The sequence below is a fragment of the Cygnus olor genome, chromosome 1 (genome assembly GCF_009769625.2).
Source record: "Cygnus olor isolate bCygOlo1 chromosome 1, bCygOlo1.pri.v2, whole genome shotgun sequence".
Lineage (NCBI taxonomy): Eukaryota > Metazoa > Chordata > Aves > Anseriformes > Anatidae > Cygnus > Cygnus olor.
Genome location: NC_049169.1, coordinates 208,115,751 through 208,134,907, shown reverse-complemented (window position 1 = coordinate 208,134,907; position 19,157 = coordinate 208,115,751). Strand labels below are relative to the sequence as shown.

General features: G+C 60.4%; 1 protein-coding gene and 1 long non-coding RNA gene across 2 annotated transcripts; one reads left to right on the top strand and one right to left on the bottom strand.

Annotated features, from left to right (window-relative positions):
* Positions 1-743: 743 nt before the first annotated feature.
* On the bottom strand, positions 744-4,212 carry LIPT2 (lipoyl(octanoyl) transferase 2). Its single transcript, XM_040533729.1, is given in 3 exon segments — positions 744-1,110; positions 1,112-1,131; positions 3,682-4,212. Coding segments are annotated over 3 exon segments (711 nt in total). The 5' UTR covers positions 4,160-4,212; the 3' UTR covers positions 744-897.
* A 6,540-nt stretch (positions 4,213-10,752) lies between these two features.
* On the top strand, positions 10,753-12,237 carry LOC121058667. Its single transcript, XR_005814303.1, has 2 exons — positions 10,753-11,999; positions 12,081-12,237. It is a non-coding gene; the product is annotated as an uncharacterized LOC121058667 (long non-coding RNA).
* Positions 12,238-19,157: the final 6,920 nt, after the last annotated feature.

Genomic DNA, 19,157 nt, shown 5'->3' with positions numbered 1-19,157 from the left:
TCTGCTCCTGGCCCTGGGCACCCCTGGCGAGAGCCCGGCTCCGGCCTCTGCGCAGCTCCCCGCAGGCCCCGGCAGCCGCGGGGGAGCTCCCCTGGGGCAGGACCCCCACCCCCCCCACCCCAGGCTCCTGCAGCCCCTTCCCCAGCCCGGCCACGTCCCTCAGGAGGCCACCACAACCCCAAGGCCGTCGGGGCCCCGGGACAGATGCTGCAGGCAGGGCAGCGGTTTGGGAGGTGACGAAGGCCGCAGGTCCCGCTGGGCGCCCTGTGTCCCCTCTCCCTGCTCTTCCCCACCACATCAGCACCATCCCGGCGGCCTTCAGCCCCTCATCAGCGGTTTCTCAGCCCGGTCGGTCCCACACCGCCGTGGGGACAGCGCACAGAAGGAGCAGCAACCATTCCCAGACACTCTCTTCATATAGAATCTGCCGATTTTTGTGCGGTGGCAGCAAGGAAGGACACTTCAGCAACCCCAGCCTCTCCCTCTTGTCCCGGGGGGTGAGCAAGCACCCACCCCAGCTCTGGATTTTTGGGGGAAGAGAGGAAGAGCCACCACAAAAGTTGTCATTGGGGCACTTCCCGCGGCGCTACCGGCCCTGGCTGAGGCGCGCAGGATCCGGCCCCGACCAAAAGCAGCATTATTTTCACAGCGTCTCAAGCAGGAGCCGGACCCCCAGACCACGGGGGTCTCACAGCATCGGCACGCCCCACAGCACCCCCGGGTGCCCTGAGAAGCTATAGGGCCGGGGTCGGCAGCCCCCACAGCACTTCGGCCGTCCAGCAGCCCCAAAAGCCAGGCCTCCTGTCCCAAAACCAAGCACGGGGCAGCCCCGTCGGGATGCGGCGTTGGCCGCCGCCGCCGAGCCCCCAGCTCGCAGCTGGGACCCCCGCCGCCCTCCTAGTCCTCGGGTTCCTCCGAAAACACCAAGGCGCAGTCGAAGACCTCCTGGAAGCAGTCGAGGAAGGGCTCGAGGACGTCGTCGACGGGGACGTGGCGGCCCAGCTCGCGGCTCAGCGAGGTGACGCCTTTCCCCTCCAGCCCGCAGGGCACGATGTGCTCGAACCAGGCGAGGTCGGTGCAGCAGTTCAGCGCCAGCCCGTGCGAGGTGATTGTAGTGCCCGCAGTGCACCCCTGGGGGGGGGGGGGGGAACGACACCAGGCACCTGTCAGCACCCCAAAGGTGCTGCTTGGTGCCGTATGACCCCCCCCCCCCCCCCCCGTGCTCCCTGCATGCCCCCCCGCCCCCCCCCCATGCACAACCCCTCCCTCTGCCGCATGCAACCCCTGGTGCATGCCCCCCCCCCCCCCCCCCCCCCCCAAAATTCATGCTTCCCTGTGCGTGTCCCCACAGTGCACGTGCTTGGCTGCGCTCCCCCCCTCCCGAATCCCCCTCCCGGTGATGCCCCCCCCCCCCCAATGCATTCCCTTCCGCGCACACCCCCCCCCGCACACATCCCCTGGTGCACGTCCCCCCCGGTTTCATCCCCCCTTCCCCCAGTGTGTGCCCCCCCCCCCCATACATCCCCCTCTCGGTGCCCCCCACCCCCATCACGCACCCCCCCACCCCATTGCACACCCCTGCTATCTCCCAGGGCCCCCCCATTGCACACACCCCTATGAAACCTCCTCCCCGTGCCCCCCCCCCCAGCACACACGCCTATGTATCCCCCTCCCAGTGTCATCCCCGGCGCCCCCCCCATTGCGCACCCCCCTTCCCCCCGCATTGCACACCCCCCCGTGCCCCCCCCATTGCACACACCCCTGTTGCCCCCCCCATTGCACACCCCCATGCATCCCCTCCCGGTGCCCACCCCCGGTGCCTCCCCCTTGCACACCCCCAGTGCCCCCCAGTCCCCCCCCACTACGCACACCCCCGGTGCCCCCCCAGTCCCCTCCCCATTACCCACACCCCCAGTGCCCCCCCTTGCACACACCCCCCACCCCTTCCCATTGCACACACCCCCCGGTGCCCCCTCCCCCTTGCACACCCCCGTGCGTCCCCTCCCAGTGTCCCCCCGGTGCCCCCCCCATTGCACACACCCCCGGTGCCCACCCCCTTGCACACCCCCGCGTATCCCCCCCGATGCCCCCCCATTACCCACACCTCCGGTGTTCCCCCCATTGCACACCACCCGTGTATCTCCCGTGCCCCTCCATTACACACATACCCCGTGCCCCCCCCCATTACACACACCCCCGGTGCCCCCCCTTGCACACCCCCCAGTGCCCCCCCATACCCCCCCTTGCACACCCCCCTTTCACACCCCCAGTGCCCCCCCTTGCACACCCCCCCATTACACACAAACCCGGTGCCCCCCCCCAATACTCCCCCCTTGCACACACCCCAGGTGCCCCCCCCCTTGCCCCCCCAACCCCCCTTGCACCCCCCCCATACCCCCCCCCCATTACACACAAACCCGGTGCCCCCCCCCATACTCCTCCCTTGCACTCCCCCAAGTTGCCCCCCCCCTTGCACCCCCCCCTTGCACACTCCCCCATACCCCCCCCCATTACACACAAACCCGGTGCCCCCCCCCATACTCCCCCCTTGCACCCCCCCCAGGTGCCCCCCCCCTTGCCCCCCCAACCCCCCTTGCACCCCCCCCATACCCCCCCCCATTACACACAAACCCGGTGCCGCCCCCCCCCATACTCCCCCCTTGCACCCCCCCCAGGTGCCCCCCCCTTGCCCCCCCAACCCCCCTTGCACCCCCCCCATACCCCCCCCCCATTACACACAAACCCGGTGCCCCCCCCCATACTCCCCCCTTGCACCCCCCCCATACCCCCCCCCCATTACACACAAACCCGGGGCCCCCCCCCATACTCCCCCCTTGCACCCCCCCCAGGTGCCCCCCCCTTGCCCCCCCAACCCCCCTTGCACCCCCCCCATACCCCCCCCCCATTACACACAAACCCGGTGCCCCCCCCCATACTCCCCCCTTGCACCCCCCCCAGGTGCCCCCCCCTTGCCCCCCCAACCCCCCTTGCACCCCCCCATACCCCCCCCCATTACACACAAACCCGGTGCCCCCCCCCATATTCCCCCCTTGCCCCCCCAACCCCCCTTGCACCCCCCCCATACCCCCCCCATTACACACAAACCCGGTGCCCCCCCCCATACTCCCCCCTTGCACCCCCCCAGGTGCCCCCCCCCTTGTACCCCCCCCCCTTGCACACTCCCCCATACCCCCCCCATTACACACAAACCCGGTGCCGCCCCCCCCATACTCCCCCCTTGCACCCCCCCCAGGTGCCCCCCCCCTTGCCCCCCCAACCCCCCTTGCACCCCCCCCATACCCCCCCCCCCATTACACACAAACCCGGTGCCGCCCCCCCCCAATACTCCCCCCTTGCACCCCCCCCAGGTGCCCCCCCCCCCTTGCACACCCCCCCTTCCCCCCCCATTACACACAAACCCGGTGCCCCCCCCCATACTCCCCCCTTGCACCCCCCCCAGGTGCCCCCCCCTTGCCCCCCCAACCCCCCTTGCACCCCCCCCATACCCCCCCCCCATTACACACAAACCCGGTGCCCCCCCCATACTCCCCCCTTGCACCCCCCCCATACCCCCCCCCCATTACACACAAACCCGGTGCCCCCCCCCATACTCCCCCCTTGCACCCCCCCCAGGCGCCCCCCCTTGCCCCCCCCCCATTCCCCCCCCCCCCCCCCGCTCACCGATGGCGCCCACCTTGCCGTCCCCCAGCCACACCCCGGTGAGCGGCGGCGGCAGGGCGCGGGCGGCGGGCAGCCCGAGGCGGCGGCACAGCCTCACCCCCACCTCCGCCAAGCTCCCCACGTAGCCCCGCAGCCCCAAGCGGCGGCGCCGGAGGTCGAGCACCGGGAAGGCGAGCAGCTGCCCGGGGCCGTGGAAGGTGACGTGGCCCCCCCGCCGCACCGCCGCCAGCCCCGCTCCTTTCTCCCGCAGCTTCGCCGCCAGCTCCGCCGCCGGGGCTCCCCGCAGCCCCCAGGCGTAGACGGGGCCGGCCGGTTCGCTCAGCACCACGCTCTCCGCCGCCGGGGGAAGGTGGGGACGGGGCTCCGCACCGCGGCAGGATGAGGCCCGGGCCTCCCCCACGCAGCGCTCCTGCACCCGCAGCGCCTCGGCGTAAGGCAGCGGGCCCAGGCGCAGCACCCGCACGGCGCCCCGCGACATGGCCGCCGCCGCCGGGAGGCCCGGCTCGGCTCGGCCCGGCTCGGCTCGGCTGCGGAGGCCGCGTTAGGCCGCCGCCGCTGGGAGGAGCCGCGAGGGGCGGGCGCTGAGCGCCGCGGGGCGGGCACCGGGGGGGGGGGGGCCGGGGGAAGGGGGGGGGGGGACGCGGGGACGGGGGACGGGCAGGGGGACAGGGGGACAGGGGGCGGGTGTGTGGGGACGGGACGGACATGGGGATGGGGGACGGGGGACAGCCATGGGGACAGGGGACAGGCGTGGGGACAGGGGACAGGCATGGGGACAGGGGACAGGGGACAGGCATGGGGACAGGGGACAGACGTGGGGACAGGGGACAGGCATGGGGACAGGGGACAGGGGACAGGCATGGGGACAGGGGACAGACGTGGGGACAGGGGACAGCCATGGGGACAGGGGACAGGGGACAGGCGTGGGGACAGGGGACAGGCATGGGGACAGGGGACAGACGTGGGGACAGGGGACAGGCATGGGGACAGGGGACAGGGGACAGGCATGGGGACAGGGGACAGACGTGGGGACAGGGGACAGCCATGGGGACAGGGGACAGGGGACAGGCGTGGGGACAGGGGACAGGCATGGGGACAGGACAGACATGGGGACGGGACGGACGTGGGGACAGGGGACAGACATGGGGACAGGGGACAGGGGACAGGCATGGGGACAGGGGACAGACGTGGGGACAGGGGACAGGCATGGGGACAGGGGACAGGGGACAGGTGTGGGGACAGGGGACAGGCATGGGGACAGGACAGACATGGGGACGGGACGGACGTGGGGACAGGGGACAGATGTGGGGACAGGGGACAGACATGGGGACAGGGGACAGGGGACAGGCATGGGGACAGGGGACAGGCGTGGGGACAGGGGACAGGCATGGGGACAGGGGACAGGGGACGGGCATGGGGACAGGGGGCAGACGTGGGGACAGGGTACAGGGGGCAGGAGACAGGCAGGAGGACAGGGGCCAGATATGGGGACATGAAGAGGGGACGGGTATACGGGGACAGGGGACAGACGTGGGGACAAGGGACCAGGAATAGGGGGTGAGGATAAGGGAGAAGGGACGGGTGTATGGGGACAGGGGACAGACATGGAGATAGGGGACAGGGGACAGACATGGGGACAGGGAACAGACGGGACAGGGGACAGTCACGGGGACAGGGGACAGATATGGGGACAGGGGACGGACGTGGGGATAGGAGAGCAGGAATAGGGAGTGGGGGTAGGGGAGAAGGGGTGGACATGGGGACAGGGGACAGGGGACAGACTTGGGGACAGGGGACAGACGTGGGGAAAGGAAGAGGGAATGGGTATATGGGGACAGGGGACAGACATGGGGACAGGAAGAGGGAAGGGGTTATGGGGACAGGGGACAGGCGTGGGGACAGGGGACAGGCATGGGGACGGGACAGACGTGGGGACAGGGGACAGGGGACAGGCATGGGGACAGGGGACAGACGTGGGGACAGGGGACAGCCATGGGGACAGGGGACAGGGGACAGGCGTGGGGACAGGGGACAGGCATGGGGACAGGGGACAGACGTGGGGACAGGGGACAGACATGGGGACAGGGGACAGGGGACAGGCATGGGGACAGGGGACAGACGTGGGGACAGGGGACAGCCATGGGGACAGGGGACAGGGGACAGGCGTGGGGACAGGGGACAGGCATGGGGACAGGACAGACATGGGGACGGGACGGACGTGGGGACAGAGGACAGACATGGGGACAGGGGACAGGGGACAGGCATGGGGACAGGGGACAGACGTGGGGACAGGGGACAGGCATGGGGACAGGGGACAGGGGACAGGTGTGGGGACAGGGGACAGGCATGGGGACAGGACAGACATGGGGACGGGACGGACGTGGGGACAGGGGACAGATGTGGGGACAGGGGACAGACATGGGGACAGGGGACAGGGGACAGGCATGGGGACAGGGGACAGACGTGGGGACAGGGGACAGGCATGGGGACAGGGGACAGGGGACGGGCATGGGGACAGGGGGCAGACGTGGGGACAGGGTACAGGGGGCAGGAGACAGGCAGGAGGACAGGGGCCAGATATGGGGACATGAAGAGGGGACGGGTATACGGGGACAGGGGACAGACGTGGGGACAAGGGACCAGGAATAGGGGGTGAGGATAAGGGAGAAGGGACGGGTGTATGGGGACAGGGGACAGACATGGAGATAGGGGACAGGGGACAGACATGGGGACAGGGAACAGACGGGACAGGGGACAGTCACGGGGACAGGGGACAGATATGGGGACAGGGGACGGACGTGGGGATAGGAGAGCAGGAATAGGGAGTGGGGGTAGGGGAGAAGGGGTGGACATGGGGACAGGGGACAGGGGACAGACTTGGGGACAGGGGACAGACGTGGGGAAAGGAAGAGGGAATGGGTATATGGGGACAGGGGACAGACATGGGGACAGGAAGAGGGAAGGGGTTATGGGGACAGGGGACAGGCGTGGGGACAGGGGACAGGCATGGGGACGGGACAGACGTGGGGACAGGGGACAGGGGACAGGCATGGGGACAGGGGACAGACGTGGGGACAGGGGACAGCCATGGGGACAGGGGACAGGGGACAGGCGTGGGGACAGGGGACAGGCATGGGGACAGGGGACAGACGTGGGGACAGGGGACAGACATGGGGACAGGGGACAGGGGACAGGCATGGGGACAGGGGACAGACGTGGGGACAGGGACAGACATGGGGACAGGGGACAGGGGACAGGCGTGGGGACAGGGGACAGGCATGGGGACAGGACAGACATGGGGACGGGACGGACGTGGGGACAGAGGACAGACATGGGGACAGGGGACAGGGGACAGGCATGGGGACAGGGGACAGACGTGGGGACAGGGGACAGGCATGGGGACAGGGGACAGGGGACAGGTGTGGGGACAGGGGACAGGCATGGGGACAGGACAGACATGGGGACGGGACGGACGTGGGGACAGGGGACAGATGTGGGGACAGGGGACAGACATGGGGACAGGGGACAGGGGACAGGCATGGGGACAGGGGACAGACGTGGGGACAGGGGACAGGCATGGGGACAGGGGACAGGGGACAGGTGTGGGGACAGGGGACAGGCATGGGGACAGGACAGACATGGGGACGGGACGGACGTGGGGACAGGGGACAGATGTGGGGACAGGGGACAGACATGGGGACAGGGGACAGGGGACAGGCATGGGGACAGGGGACAGGGGACAGGCATGGGGACAGGGGACAGGGGACGGGCATGGGGACAGGGGGCAGACGTGGGGACAGGGTACAGGGGGCAGGAGACAGGCAGGAGGACAGGGGCCAGATATGGGGACATGAAGAGGGGACGGGTATACGGGGACAGGGGACAGACGTGGGGACAGGGGACCAGGAATAGGGGGTGAGGATAAGGGAGAAGGGACGGGTGTATGGGGACAGGGGACAGACATGGAGATAGGGGACAGGGGACAGACATGGGGACAGGGAACAGACGGGACAGGGAACAGTCACGGGGACAGGGGACAGATACGGGGACAGGGGACGGACGTGGGGATAGGAGAGCAGGAATAGGGAGTGGGGGTAGGGGAGAAGGGGTGGACATGGGGACAGGGGACAGGGGACAGACTTGGGGACAGGGGACAGACGTGGGGAAAGGAAGAGGGAATGGGTATATGGGGACAGGGGACAGACATGGGGACAGGAAGAGGGAAGGGGTTATGGGGACAGGGGACAGACGTGGGGACAGGGGACAGGCACGGGGACAGGGGACCAGGAATAGGGGGTGGGGATAGAGTAGAGGGGATGTGTATATGGGGACAGGGGATGGACGTGGGGACAGGGGACAGACGTGGGGACAGGAAGAGGGGACAGTTATACAGGGACAGGGGAGAGACATGGGGACAGGGAACAGACATAGGGACAGGGGACCAGGAATAGGGGGTGAGGATAGGGGACAGGGGACAGGTATATGTGGACAGGTATATAGGGACAGGGGACAGACATGGGGACATGAAGAGGGGACGGGTATATGGGGACAGGGGACAGACCTGGGGACAAGGGACAGACATGGGGACAGGGGACCAGGAATCGGGGGGTGGGAATAGGGCAGAGGGGACAGGTATATGGAGATAGGGGATGGACAGGGGACAGGAAGAGGGGACGGGTATATAGGACAGGAGACAGGTATATGGGGATAGGGGACAGGCACGGGGACAGGGGACAGGCACGGGGACAGGGGACCAGGAATAGGGGTGGGTACAGGGGAGAGGGGACGGGTATATGAGGTAGGGGACAGACATGGGGACAGGGGATGGGGGACCAGGAATAGGGGCTGGGAATAGGGCAGAGGGCACAGGTATATGGGGACGGGGATGAATATGGGGCCAGGGGACAGGCATGGGGACAGACGTGGGGACAGGGGATGAGAAATAGGGGCTGGGGATAGGGGAGAGGGGACGGGTATTTGGGGACAGGGGATGGACATGGGGTCAGGGGACACACATAGGGACAGGAGACCAGGAATAGGGGCTGAGAATAAGGCAGAGGGGACAGGTACATGGGGACAGGGGACGGACATGGGGACGGGAGATGGACACGGGGACAGCGTACAGGCACGGGGACAGGGGACCAGGGATAGGGGCTGGGAATACGGCAGAGGGGACAGGTACATGGGAACAGGGGATGGACATGGGGACAGGCACAGGGAGTAGGGTCTGTGAATAGGGGGTAGGTGGCGAGGGACAGGTGTTTGTGGGAAGGGGACAGGCACAGGGACAGGGGACAAGGGGCCAGGGAAAGAGGACAGGCATGGGGACAGGGGGTCAAGGACGGCAAACAGGGCCTGGGAATAGGATATAGGGCTACAGGGCTCAGGTGACAGTTATATGTGGACAGGGGACAGGCACGGGGACAGGGGAAAGGGGACCTAGAATAGGATCTAGGGGCCAGGCACGGGGACAAGGAATAGGGCCTGGCATGGGGCCAGGCAGGGGGACAGGGGATCGAGGACAGGGAATAGGGCCCGGGAATAGTGGGCAGGGCCCAGGTATATGTGGGTAGGGGACCAGGAATAGGGCCATGAGCCAGGCGTGGGGACAGGGGATAGGACCTGGGAGTAGAGGATAAGGGACGGGGACAGGGGACAGGGGCCGTGCACGATAGAGAACAGGACAGGGAGATAGGGGACAGGCTTGGGGACAGAGGATCAAGAACAGGGGACGGGGCCTAGGAATAGGGTACAGGGGATAGAGGTGGAGGATAGGGGACAGGGACGGGATAGCAGATGGGGTTAGGGGTGGAGGACAGGGCCTGGGGACGCGGGACAGGGGTTAGGGGACAGAGATGGAGGATAACGGGGCAGAAACAGGGCATAGGAGCTGGGGTTGGGGGGTTGGGGATAAAGGACAGGGCCCGGGGACAAGGGTAGGGGACAGGGGTGGAGGACAGGGGCCAGGAACGGGGGGATGGAGGGTGGCGGGTTGGGGCTGGGGACACGGGACGTGGCCTGGGACAAGGTACAGGGAATAGGGTCAGCAACGGGAGACAGGGGCCAGGGGCAGACCCAGGGATGGAATGGGGAGGTAAGGGGCAGGCAGGAGGGACAGAGGACGGGACAGGGGACAGGCATCGGGGACAGGGTCTTGGGATAGGGGATGGTGGGTTGGGGTCCTGTGCTGACAGGGAAATAGGGACAGGGGACAGGCCAAGGACTGGGGGGAGAGAATCCCAAGGCAGGGGACAGGGCCTAGGAGATAGGGGGCAGGGGTCGGGAAAAGGGTCTGGGGATGGGGGATAAGGCACGGGGACGGGGAATGGGGCATGGGGGTGGCCGGTAGGGCCCAGGGCTATGGGGTACAGCACCTATAGGGTGGGGAACACGGGGAAATGCACAGTTCCTGTTCTAAACACGTTCCTTGTGGTTGTTTTGTCGGATAAAGCAGACGGCTCCGTGCTCGCCGTACCCAGCCCTGGGGGGATCCTGCCCCAGTTTGCTCCCCCGGACCTGCTGGGAGCGCTGGTGACAAACTGGGACACCGGGGTGGCACCGCAAGGTCAGGCCTCGGGAATAAAGCCTCGGGAAAGGAGGCTGCGCACAGCCTGCTGAGATTAATCACGCCGCGGCTTTGAGAGCGACAAAACGTCCCCACCTTCGCTTTTTATTTAATTTTTTTTATGACAAACGTGGAAAATAACGCGGGTCCTGCCGGAGCGCCCCCGAGCCGACCGCTCCCACCGAGCAACCCGTTCCCGGAGCGCCGCCGGCGCAGGTTGTCGGCGAGATCAAGCGTGTGAAAGTCTTGATACGTGCATTTCGATTTTATAGAGCAATCGGCTGGGCTAATAAACCCGTTTTTTTATCAAAAACGCACCTGGCTGGGAGGCCGCCCTTTGTAGTCCCTGACAGTTTGGCTGCCAGCCGACGGCGGCGTAGCAAGGCGCGCTCCCCTGTTCACTCGCTCGCTCGATGCAAAGGAGCGAGCGCCACGATGGCTTGTAAAACGCGGACAGCCTGGGAAACAGCACCATAAAACCCTCCAGGGCATTGTGTCAGCGCCTCGTGGGCGCGTTTCCTTTGTCTACCAGCTCCTTTCGGGCAGGATCGCCGCGCCGAATCGGGGAGAGCCGCTCGGGGCTCTGCCGCTGCTGCCGGCGCCCGCCCTTGGCAGGGGAGGCTGGCGCTCGGCACCAACATTGTGTGCGGATCCGGCTATTTCCTTTTCGTGTGATTGAGCTTCGAGCTCCCGCTGGGACATCAAAGCCAAACGCTCTTCCTTTCTGGCGGGCAGCGGCGCTGCCTGCGTAAGACGGGGAGAAGCGTGTGCGGTCGGTCTGCGATCCTCGGAAACAGGACGACAGAAAGGAGCGCGGGGCATTCCCTGCCAGCATCCTGCCTTGGCAGCGGGGAGGATATGGAGAAATTTGCGTGGAAAGGAGCCGCACATGGCTCAGGTTTTATCCTCTTATCACTGTTAAAGGCTTTTTGTTCACGACACTGTTCTGTGTTAACCTTTTCCCCGGGACACCTTTCGCCGCAGCCGAGCTTTTTGAATCCTCCCCGACTCCTCTGATTGCAGGAGCAGGCAGGGCCCATCCTTCTGGCAGGAGGCTGAAGGACATTACCCCTCGGGGAGCTCTGGAGCTAAGGCAAGCCGGCTTTAATGGCAGGAAGGGGAGGGGAGGACAAAGGTGGGGGCTGTGAGACAGGTGCCTGGCAGGAGGGGGGCCGCGCGCAGCCCGCAGCGAGCCACGGGCGGATGCAAAGGGCAGCGTCTTGGCTCCGGGCGAGCCCGTGACAAAATTCCTGTTGACTTTGGCAAGGCCAGGATGTCACGGAGAGGTGACGGAGCTGTCCCGGTGTCAAGGGCAGAGCCAGGAGCCGAGTGCCCGGCCTGGGGTGCCCCTCACACCGCCGGCTATGGAGACCCCTCCCCAAGCAAATCCCCATTTTTTTCAGGCAGGTTGTACCAAACTGGCTCCTCTTCCTGAGGTTTGTGTCGAGGGCCACACCAGCACGGGTGCTAACTGTTCACATTAAGTAATGATATGAATTTTTTGAAGCGTGCAGGAGTTTGGCGCGTGGGCTGGAGCCCGGCTCTGCTTGGGGCTGCACAAGCTCAGAAGAAAAATCCCACCCCGAAGAAAATCGGAACATCCTGGGCTTGTTTCTGGACCTGTCACTGTGTGCCTCTGTTCATCCATCGGCCTGGAAGGAGCCCAGAGGTCACCTCCTCACCCCGGGGGGATCGATCTTGGCATCCAGATGGGTCTCAGAGCCCCCCAGAGGTGAAGAGGCCTCCTGGCTTGGTGCGTAAGGAGGTGGTTCTGGCAAGCCATAAGCCACGGGTTCATTTTTCCTTCATACCTACTCCAGCTGTGTGCCCGCAGGTCCCCATGTGGCAGCTCAGAAGGGCCAGCCAGGTCCCCGCACAGGACCCCGGCATCACGCACGTGCTGCAAGCACAGCCCACCAGCCCTGCAGTTGTCTGAAGGATGAACATTTTCGCTCCGGCTCGTTCCATAATAAACCTCTCACTCGAGCTGACGTCCCCGGCTCATTCAGGCAGGATCTCGGGGGGACGTGACCCACAGCCAGAACCGCTCCTGCCCCCCTTATGTATTCAGTGACTCAAAGAAACGCTCCCGAGGCTGTGACAAAGGGGAAGAAAAACAAGGAAATGCACGTGTGAGGCTGTGCTGCGGGCCGCACGCACCGGGGGTGCATTTAGGAAGTAGTTAAGGAAGCTCCTCGCCGCGCCTGGGGATCGGGGTCGGAGCCGGTGCCAGGCCCTGTGTCCGTCTGCCTTCCTTCAGCTGCAGTCATCCTTTGACCCATCTCGGGGTCTGCGTTGCTCCTCCAGGCTCTCCAGCTGATGTTTGTGCTCGTGAAGGAGAGATGCAGCTCAGACGCACCGCCTGGCCCTCGTCGATGCTGGTGGAGATGTCCCCATGTCCGCTTTGTCCCCAGCTGCTTGCCAGCTCGCCTGCTGGCACAGCTTTGCATGCAGCCAGTCCCGCTGAAACCATCCCAGCCAGGCTGAGCACTCACCAGAGCACCCTTTTCACGAGAAATCCCCTAAAAGAGACGAGTTAGGGAGCAGGCTGGCTTGCTGGCAGGTCCCTGGAGGCAGCAGCCCCAGACGGGGCGCTGGGGACACCCCTCAGGGGCTGCAGTGCCACCTGCGAGGGACTCGGTTGTAGACCTGCTAATGTGAAGTCACCACCAAATTTCACCTGCCACATTAAATAACTTGTGTCTCAGCTACCTGACCCAAATGCTGCGGTACACGCTGCGTGTAAGGCCAGGCCCCAGACTGCCCTGGGACCGAAACTCTGTGCATTTTCATGGGGCCTCCGGCTCGAGGGGTGCTCAAGGGGCTCAGAGGGGTGCTCAGCTGCCACGGGAGGCAGAGCCGCTCGCCCTCGTGTGCCCTTTAGGAACCTTGTGTGACCTTTAGGGACTCAGCTCTTTTCAAGCACCTGCAAAAACCCTGTTTTATTGACTCTGCTTTTCATACCCAGGGGGAGCTGGAACTCAAGGGTTGTTTTTAGCACGACAGAGGAAGAAAAAGGTGGGGTGAGCACCCATGGCATTGCCTATTGACAGACCTGTGAATCCTCTACCTGGGAGATCAGGATCCATTTCAGCAGTGGGAAAGGAGAGGCAGAGAGGAGTCATGCTGCAACAACCCAGGGCCAAGAAGAGGGCCTGGACCTGAACCTGGCTCGGTGTCACCATCCTGATGCGCAGAGGTCTTCACGCCCAATTCTCTGCTCACTTTCATCTCTATCTGACATGAATTTCAGGGAACTGTTGACTAGATGCTGTTCTCTTTGTGCTTTATGGAAAAAAAATGTGAAAAGTGACAGTCGGGATGATAAAAATGGCTTTTCCTTCTGTCTTTCCCTGCTGCTGCCAAAAACCTGCCAGTTCGGAATGTTTTTCACAGACTCATCTCCCAGGAGAAGCGAGTTATTTCTGATGGAAGCAGCTGGTTCTTCTAAAAGGTCTTATTTCAGACACCGGAATGGAAAAAAAAACAACAAAAAAACACCATCCATTCCCACTCTTTGGGGTCAGACCTGGTGTTTTTGCCTCCTGTGACAAGGGGCAGATGAACCTTTAAGTCTCCGGACAGGAGCTGTGAGCTGCAGCAGCCAGAAGGGAACTTTTCTTGCAGCAGACATCGCACAGACCCGCTCCATTTTCACTGGCACACGTGGATGTACAGCAGCTGCTGTTCTAGCTATGTTTAAATCAATAAATATTCTTTCAGAATATCAAAGGGGCTGCATTCGGCTCCCTCCAGGTGCAGGTTTCAGTTTATGCTGCCCACGCAATTCGTGTCTGAGTGTCACTGGAAGGAGAGGGGGGCTCGCATCGGCGTGATAAAACACTGCCTTGGTCCCCAAACCAGGGCTAAAGCAGGGCTCAGAGATCATAAAACTGCACATAGGGAGGAGAATAAGCCACGAGGGGTGGGAGCTGTGGGAATTTGGGACCCGGTCTGGGCAGGAGGCAAGTAAATGGAGAACTGGTAAAAGTCATTTGGCTTTGTGGGCCTCCTTTAATCGCGTGTGGGGTGGGGACGATTGTGCTAGACTTTGTTTGTTAAAGGCTTTGAGATTCTGAATGGAAAGGGCTTTAACATGGTGAAAATGTTTAGCAGTGCTCAGTATCTTCGAGGCCTTTTTAAGATCAACAGCACCAACCTTCAGGCATCTTTCTTCTCCATCTTGGGTACTGGGGACTTCGTGGGACGAAGGTTCAGGTTGGAAGGGACCTCGGGAGGCCTCAGGTCCGACCTCCTGCCCGAAGCAGGGTCTGCCCTGAGACTGGGCCGGGTTGCTTAGGGCTTTATCCCATCAGGTCTTGAAAACCTGCACGAACGGAGACACACAGCCTGCCTGGAGCCCTGCCCACTGCAGGAAAAAGCTTCTCCTTATATCAGTCTGAACCTCTCTTGTTTCAGCTTAGGCCCACCTAGTTACCTCGGAGTATAAAGCAGGCATGAGTGAGAGCAGCACCAGACCCCGTTCCTCATTTTTGTAGAAAGAGAAGAAATCCTCAGCTAGAAGACCTTCAACAAGCTCGTTCTAACCCTAAGACCAGTCGGTGATACCAGGACATACTGTGCTCTGAAGGTGAAAAGTGTGATTTTACAGTTCCCAGGCCCTTCAACCGAGGTCAGGAAATCATCCAGAATGCTCAAGGCAGGAAACAAAACCAAAACAAACCAAAACAAAACAAAACAAAAAGATGAAAAGAGACGTTTTTAAAGCAAAACGGTGAATAATGTATTAAGACCTGCACTGTCCTTCCCATAAACCAAACACAAATGTCAAGCCGAAAACAAAATGTCACGGTACAAGAATAGCTACGGTGACATGAATAAAAAGAGAGAAACAGTGTGGGAGAAGGTGCACGGGACCGCAGGAGGAAGAGGATGCGAGCAGCTTTGTCAGCAGCCCAACAAACACGATGCCAGCTGAGTAAGGCGATTGTTGTGGCCGCTGGAGAGACACCCCAGCACGCCGCAGGGCCACGTGCGTCACGTGAGCTGATTTTAACACATCGAATGCGTGCAATTTCCTTCCCTGACCTTTGCCAGGTGAAAAATTGACGCATTCGAGCGAGGATCTGCATCCGCTTGGAGCTCGCACGGGGCGGGTGACTTCGCCCCGGGGCAAGGTGCTCCCCTGTTCAATGGGGCTGGCAGCATCCTCCCGACGGGGGATCCTTGGGGTTCTGCACCTGATGGAGCTGAGCAAGGCTCTCCCTGAGCCCTGTGCAGCCAAACCCCATTTTTTTGTTGGTATTGGGCTACTCTCTGGCCCGCTTTGCTCCCCAAACCACCGCGGTGGGTTTCGGCGGTGCCGGCGCAGCGTGCCATGGGGACGAAGGGCAGCGGCCCCACTCCAGCCCCGCTTTTGCAGGGGCTGCTGCGGGGTTGAAGCTTGGGACCACCGCTCCCCCAGCTCCTGGGGCCGGCTGTGGCCGGTGGGAAGCGGGGGAAGAGCGGGGCATTGCTCGCAGCAGAAGCTCTGCCTTGCAGCGCTGCCCCTGCTCGCCCCAGCACCCGCAGCAGGATTTAAAGCCTTGGGGCTTCCCAGCAGGCGTGGTGCCGAGCTGGCACCTGCTGACCGAGGCTGGGAATTGCACGAAGAGGGAAGGTTTTGCAGACGTGGTGCCTGTGGCCCTGGGCAGGCATTCATTCCCTGGCCGCAACCGTGGTTGCACCTTGGCGAGCTCTGCTGCAGGGGCTGAACGCCTCGCTCGGCCACAGTGGCTTCTACACAACTGTTTGTTTGTTTTTTTTTTTTTTCCTACCACTAATCAAATCCTTTTGGGGTTATTTTCCCACAAATCAACCAACCTGCCTTTTTTCAAAGTCAAACCTAGCTAGCACCTAAGTAAAGGTGCCGGCCCTCCTCCAAGGACCCCGTCTTCTGCCGACGCGCAGAGCTCAGACCTCGCAGCACAAGGCACGGCTTAAACTTTGGTGTTGCATTCTTTGGGGTACCAAGGAGGGAGGAGGGAAGGAGTTTTCCCACCCTGGACACACAAAGTGGTGTGGCTGAGCTGACGCATACATTTTTCCCCGTATCTCCCTCCCTGCTCGGTCTCAGCATGCTGCGGCTGTGCACCGTGCTGTTTTTGGGGAGATGCTTTCCTGCCCGTTCTCATCTCTGTTTTACCCGTAGTTATTCTTCAGAGAATTGTCATTATTTCCTAGCTGCTACTCTTGTTTATCTTCTTTAATAGCCTGTCTGCTGGGGAAACCGATCTGCATAGCTGCTAGAAAACATACTGTTCTGCCACAGCTCCTTCTGTGCCCATCCTGCTATTGAATAAATGTCAAATAATCCATGCTGAGGCACACTAATTACCTTGAAATAAAAGACATCAACAACAGGAGTCCACAGGGGAAGCATTCCATCAATCTCCCCATGCAAACAGCCCCAAGAACACACTCAGAGTGAGATGTGGACATTAGTCAATAACCTGAAGTGAGAAATGCCAGCTACCAGCGTGGCTCAATATGGGAAATTCTCCTGATGCTTTTGAAGCCATTCATGTAAATCATCTTTTTTTTAAGATGTGACAACTTGTACTTGGTGTATGGAAAGATTATATTCTTTTTGCCAACACATTCCCAGATGGCTACATGTTGTTGTTTTTTTTCAACTACAGTGCTTAAATCTTACATTTGTATTTTTTCGAGAAGGAACTCTTTGTGCAAAAGTGCAAGAAATCTAGGCACAAAAGGCTGTGCAAGGTACGAAAGTGAAAGAAATCTATCTGTTCGTACCATTAGCCATAAAATATTTCTCCCCCTGAAGATGCGCGATGCTGTGATGTGCCATAAAACATGCGAGTGGACTGGGAACCAGCTCCAGATGAAGACACTTAAATGTAGGTGTCTCCACTTATGCTGGGTGTCTAAAACTCTGTGCCACTGGGGGAGACAGCAGCCAGCACTGCTGGCGGTGCCAGGAGTGATTTGACTAACAAAGATAGACAGCAACCGACTGTCAGCAGTCACGCTATGGTTCTCTGCTGGTTGTCAGAGGGGGGATGCAGTCCTGTTTAGGTATTCTTCATTCCCCTGAGCCTTATCTCAGAAGTTTTTCAGGTGCCTCTCCCTTGTTGGCATTGTCGCTGCCTCGCATTTTGAGCATCTCAAGGTTTTTGGTTGTGAATAGGCAGGGTGTTTGATCCTCTTGCACTACATGTGCTGCATTTTGCTGTTAAAAAAAATTTTGCTGCAAAAAGCTTTTTAATTATTATTATTTATTTCTTTTTATCCTTTTTCTTAGTTCGCATTGCAAATCCGGCAGCACCCAGAAATGTCACCCTGGCAGAGTGTTCCTACCTTTCTGGGCTTCCTTGTTTCAATGGAGCTACACCTTCTTTTAGGTCTCAGCAGTCTCAGACACAGAAAAGACTGTGAAGCCATGCAGACAAACGCATCTGTCTCAAATGCAGCTATCTCCTACGAGAGCAATTTTCATTCCAGTTTATGGACTTGCCTGTACTGATTCAGTCCCTTGCAACCCTACAAACAACTTAATTCTGATTGCTTTTCTGACAGTGTTTAATCCCAAGTCCTCCAGTTATGATTATGCATTTTGTATGGTTAAGGAAGGAGGCTATAATCCAACTCACCCACCACACGGGACTCCTACCAAACAGACCCCATTAATTCTACCCTGCTATTTTAAGGCAGCTTGGTATAAGAAAAGAGGAGGATCAAAATCTGTATCTCCGTATGCATGTCTTACAGATTTTATTTTATTACTGAAATCCTCTGCTTCTCTTCAGATGGGATGCATTTCCACCCGAACACTGGATCTTCAGGAGCCTCTGATAGAAGTAAATTGATAAGCTCCAAAAGGAAAAAGGGTGTGTGTACCTAGATGAATTTTGGACAGTTTCAATTAACAGTGCTTTGACACCCTTCTCTGTGTCTCTGAGGTCTCTGTGTCCCTGTTCTCCCTTCAGCATTGCTCGGTTGTTCAAGTTTCCCCTCATACGATATTAATTAAAACTTCAACAGAACTCCTTTCACTCAGACTCCTCCTCAGTCAGATGCTTGCCAGCTACTATATATAATAAATTTCCAGAGACTCTGCCCATTCTTTTTTGCCTTTTTGGAAAGCATTTGTGAAACAACCATTATTATGAGCCTTTGGGCTTGGTTTCTGCTGGTGCTGGTGGTTTTGGCTGGGGGAAGCTCTAAGTACAAGACATTTTGTTACACACAAGTAACGTTTGAAAGAATCTTTTATAGAGCTCTGAGAAAGAAAGTTTGAGAGTCAGGATACTCGGGCTTTACACCTGGGAGTATTGAAAGATTCTTGGACAGATCACATAACCTCTCTGTGTCTCAGCATCGTCATCTTTGAAATGGGGATAAACCTCATCTGCTCCTTGGAAGAGGAACTTGCGTTTAACTTACATTTGTCAGAGCCTTGTATGAGAGCATTGCAAATTCTGTACAAAAGAGTATTATCAGGTCTTTTAAGGGAATGCTCCCAAAGTATTTTCAGATCCTGCATTAGGATTGATGCATCTTGCCTTCAGCAAACACAAATTTAGATGTCTAAACCTGACGCGGTTACACTAGATTCATTTTCTGGGCATTGAAGAAAAACAGACTCCTCTCAGGGTCAATACCAAAATAGGTGTCCTAGACAGATTCACAGCAATGCCCCCTGGAAATGCTTCAAACATCTCCAGTTATGCAACAGGAATTCCAGGAACACACCCTTCAACATCTATCAGTTTGCTGCATTACAGTGAGAATATTTCTCCTGCTCCCATTTTTCCTTCTCTTCAAATTATTTTACGTGTTTCATCTGTGAAGGACCATTTACAAGTGTTACTTTCCAGGACAAGGAGACAGGGTAAGTTCGAGTCTTCAGCCCCTTGTTCAATTTCATGGGCCAGTCTGTAGGAGC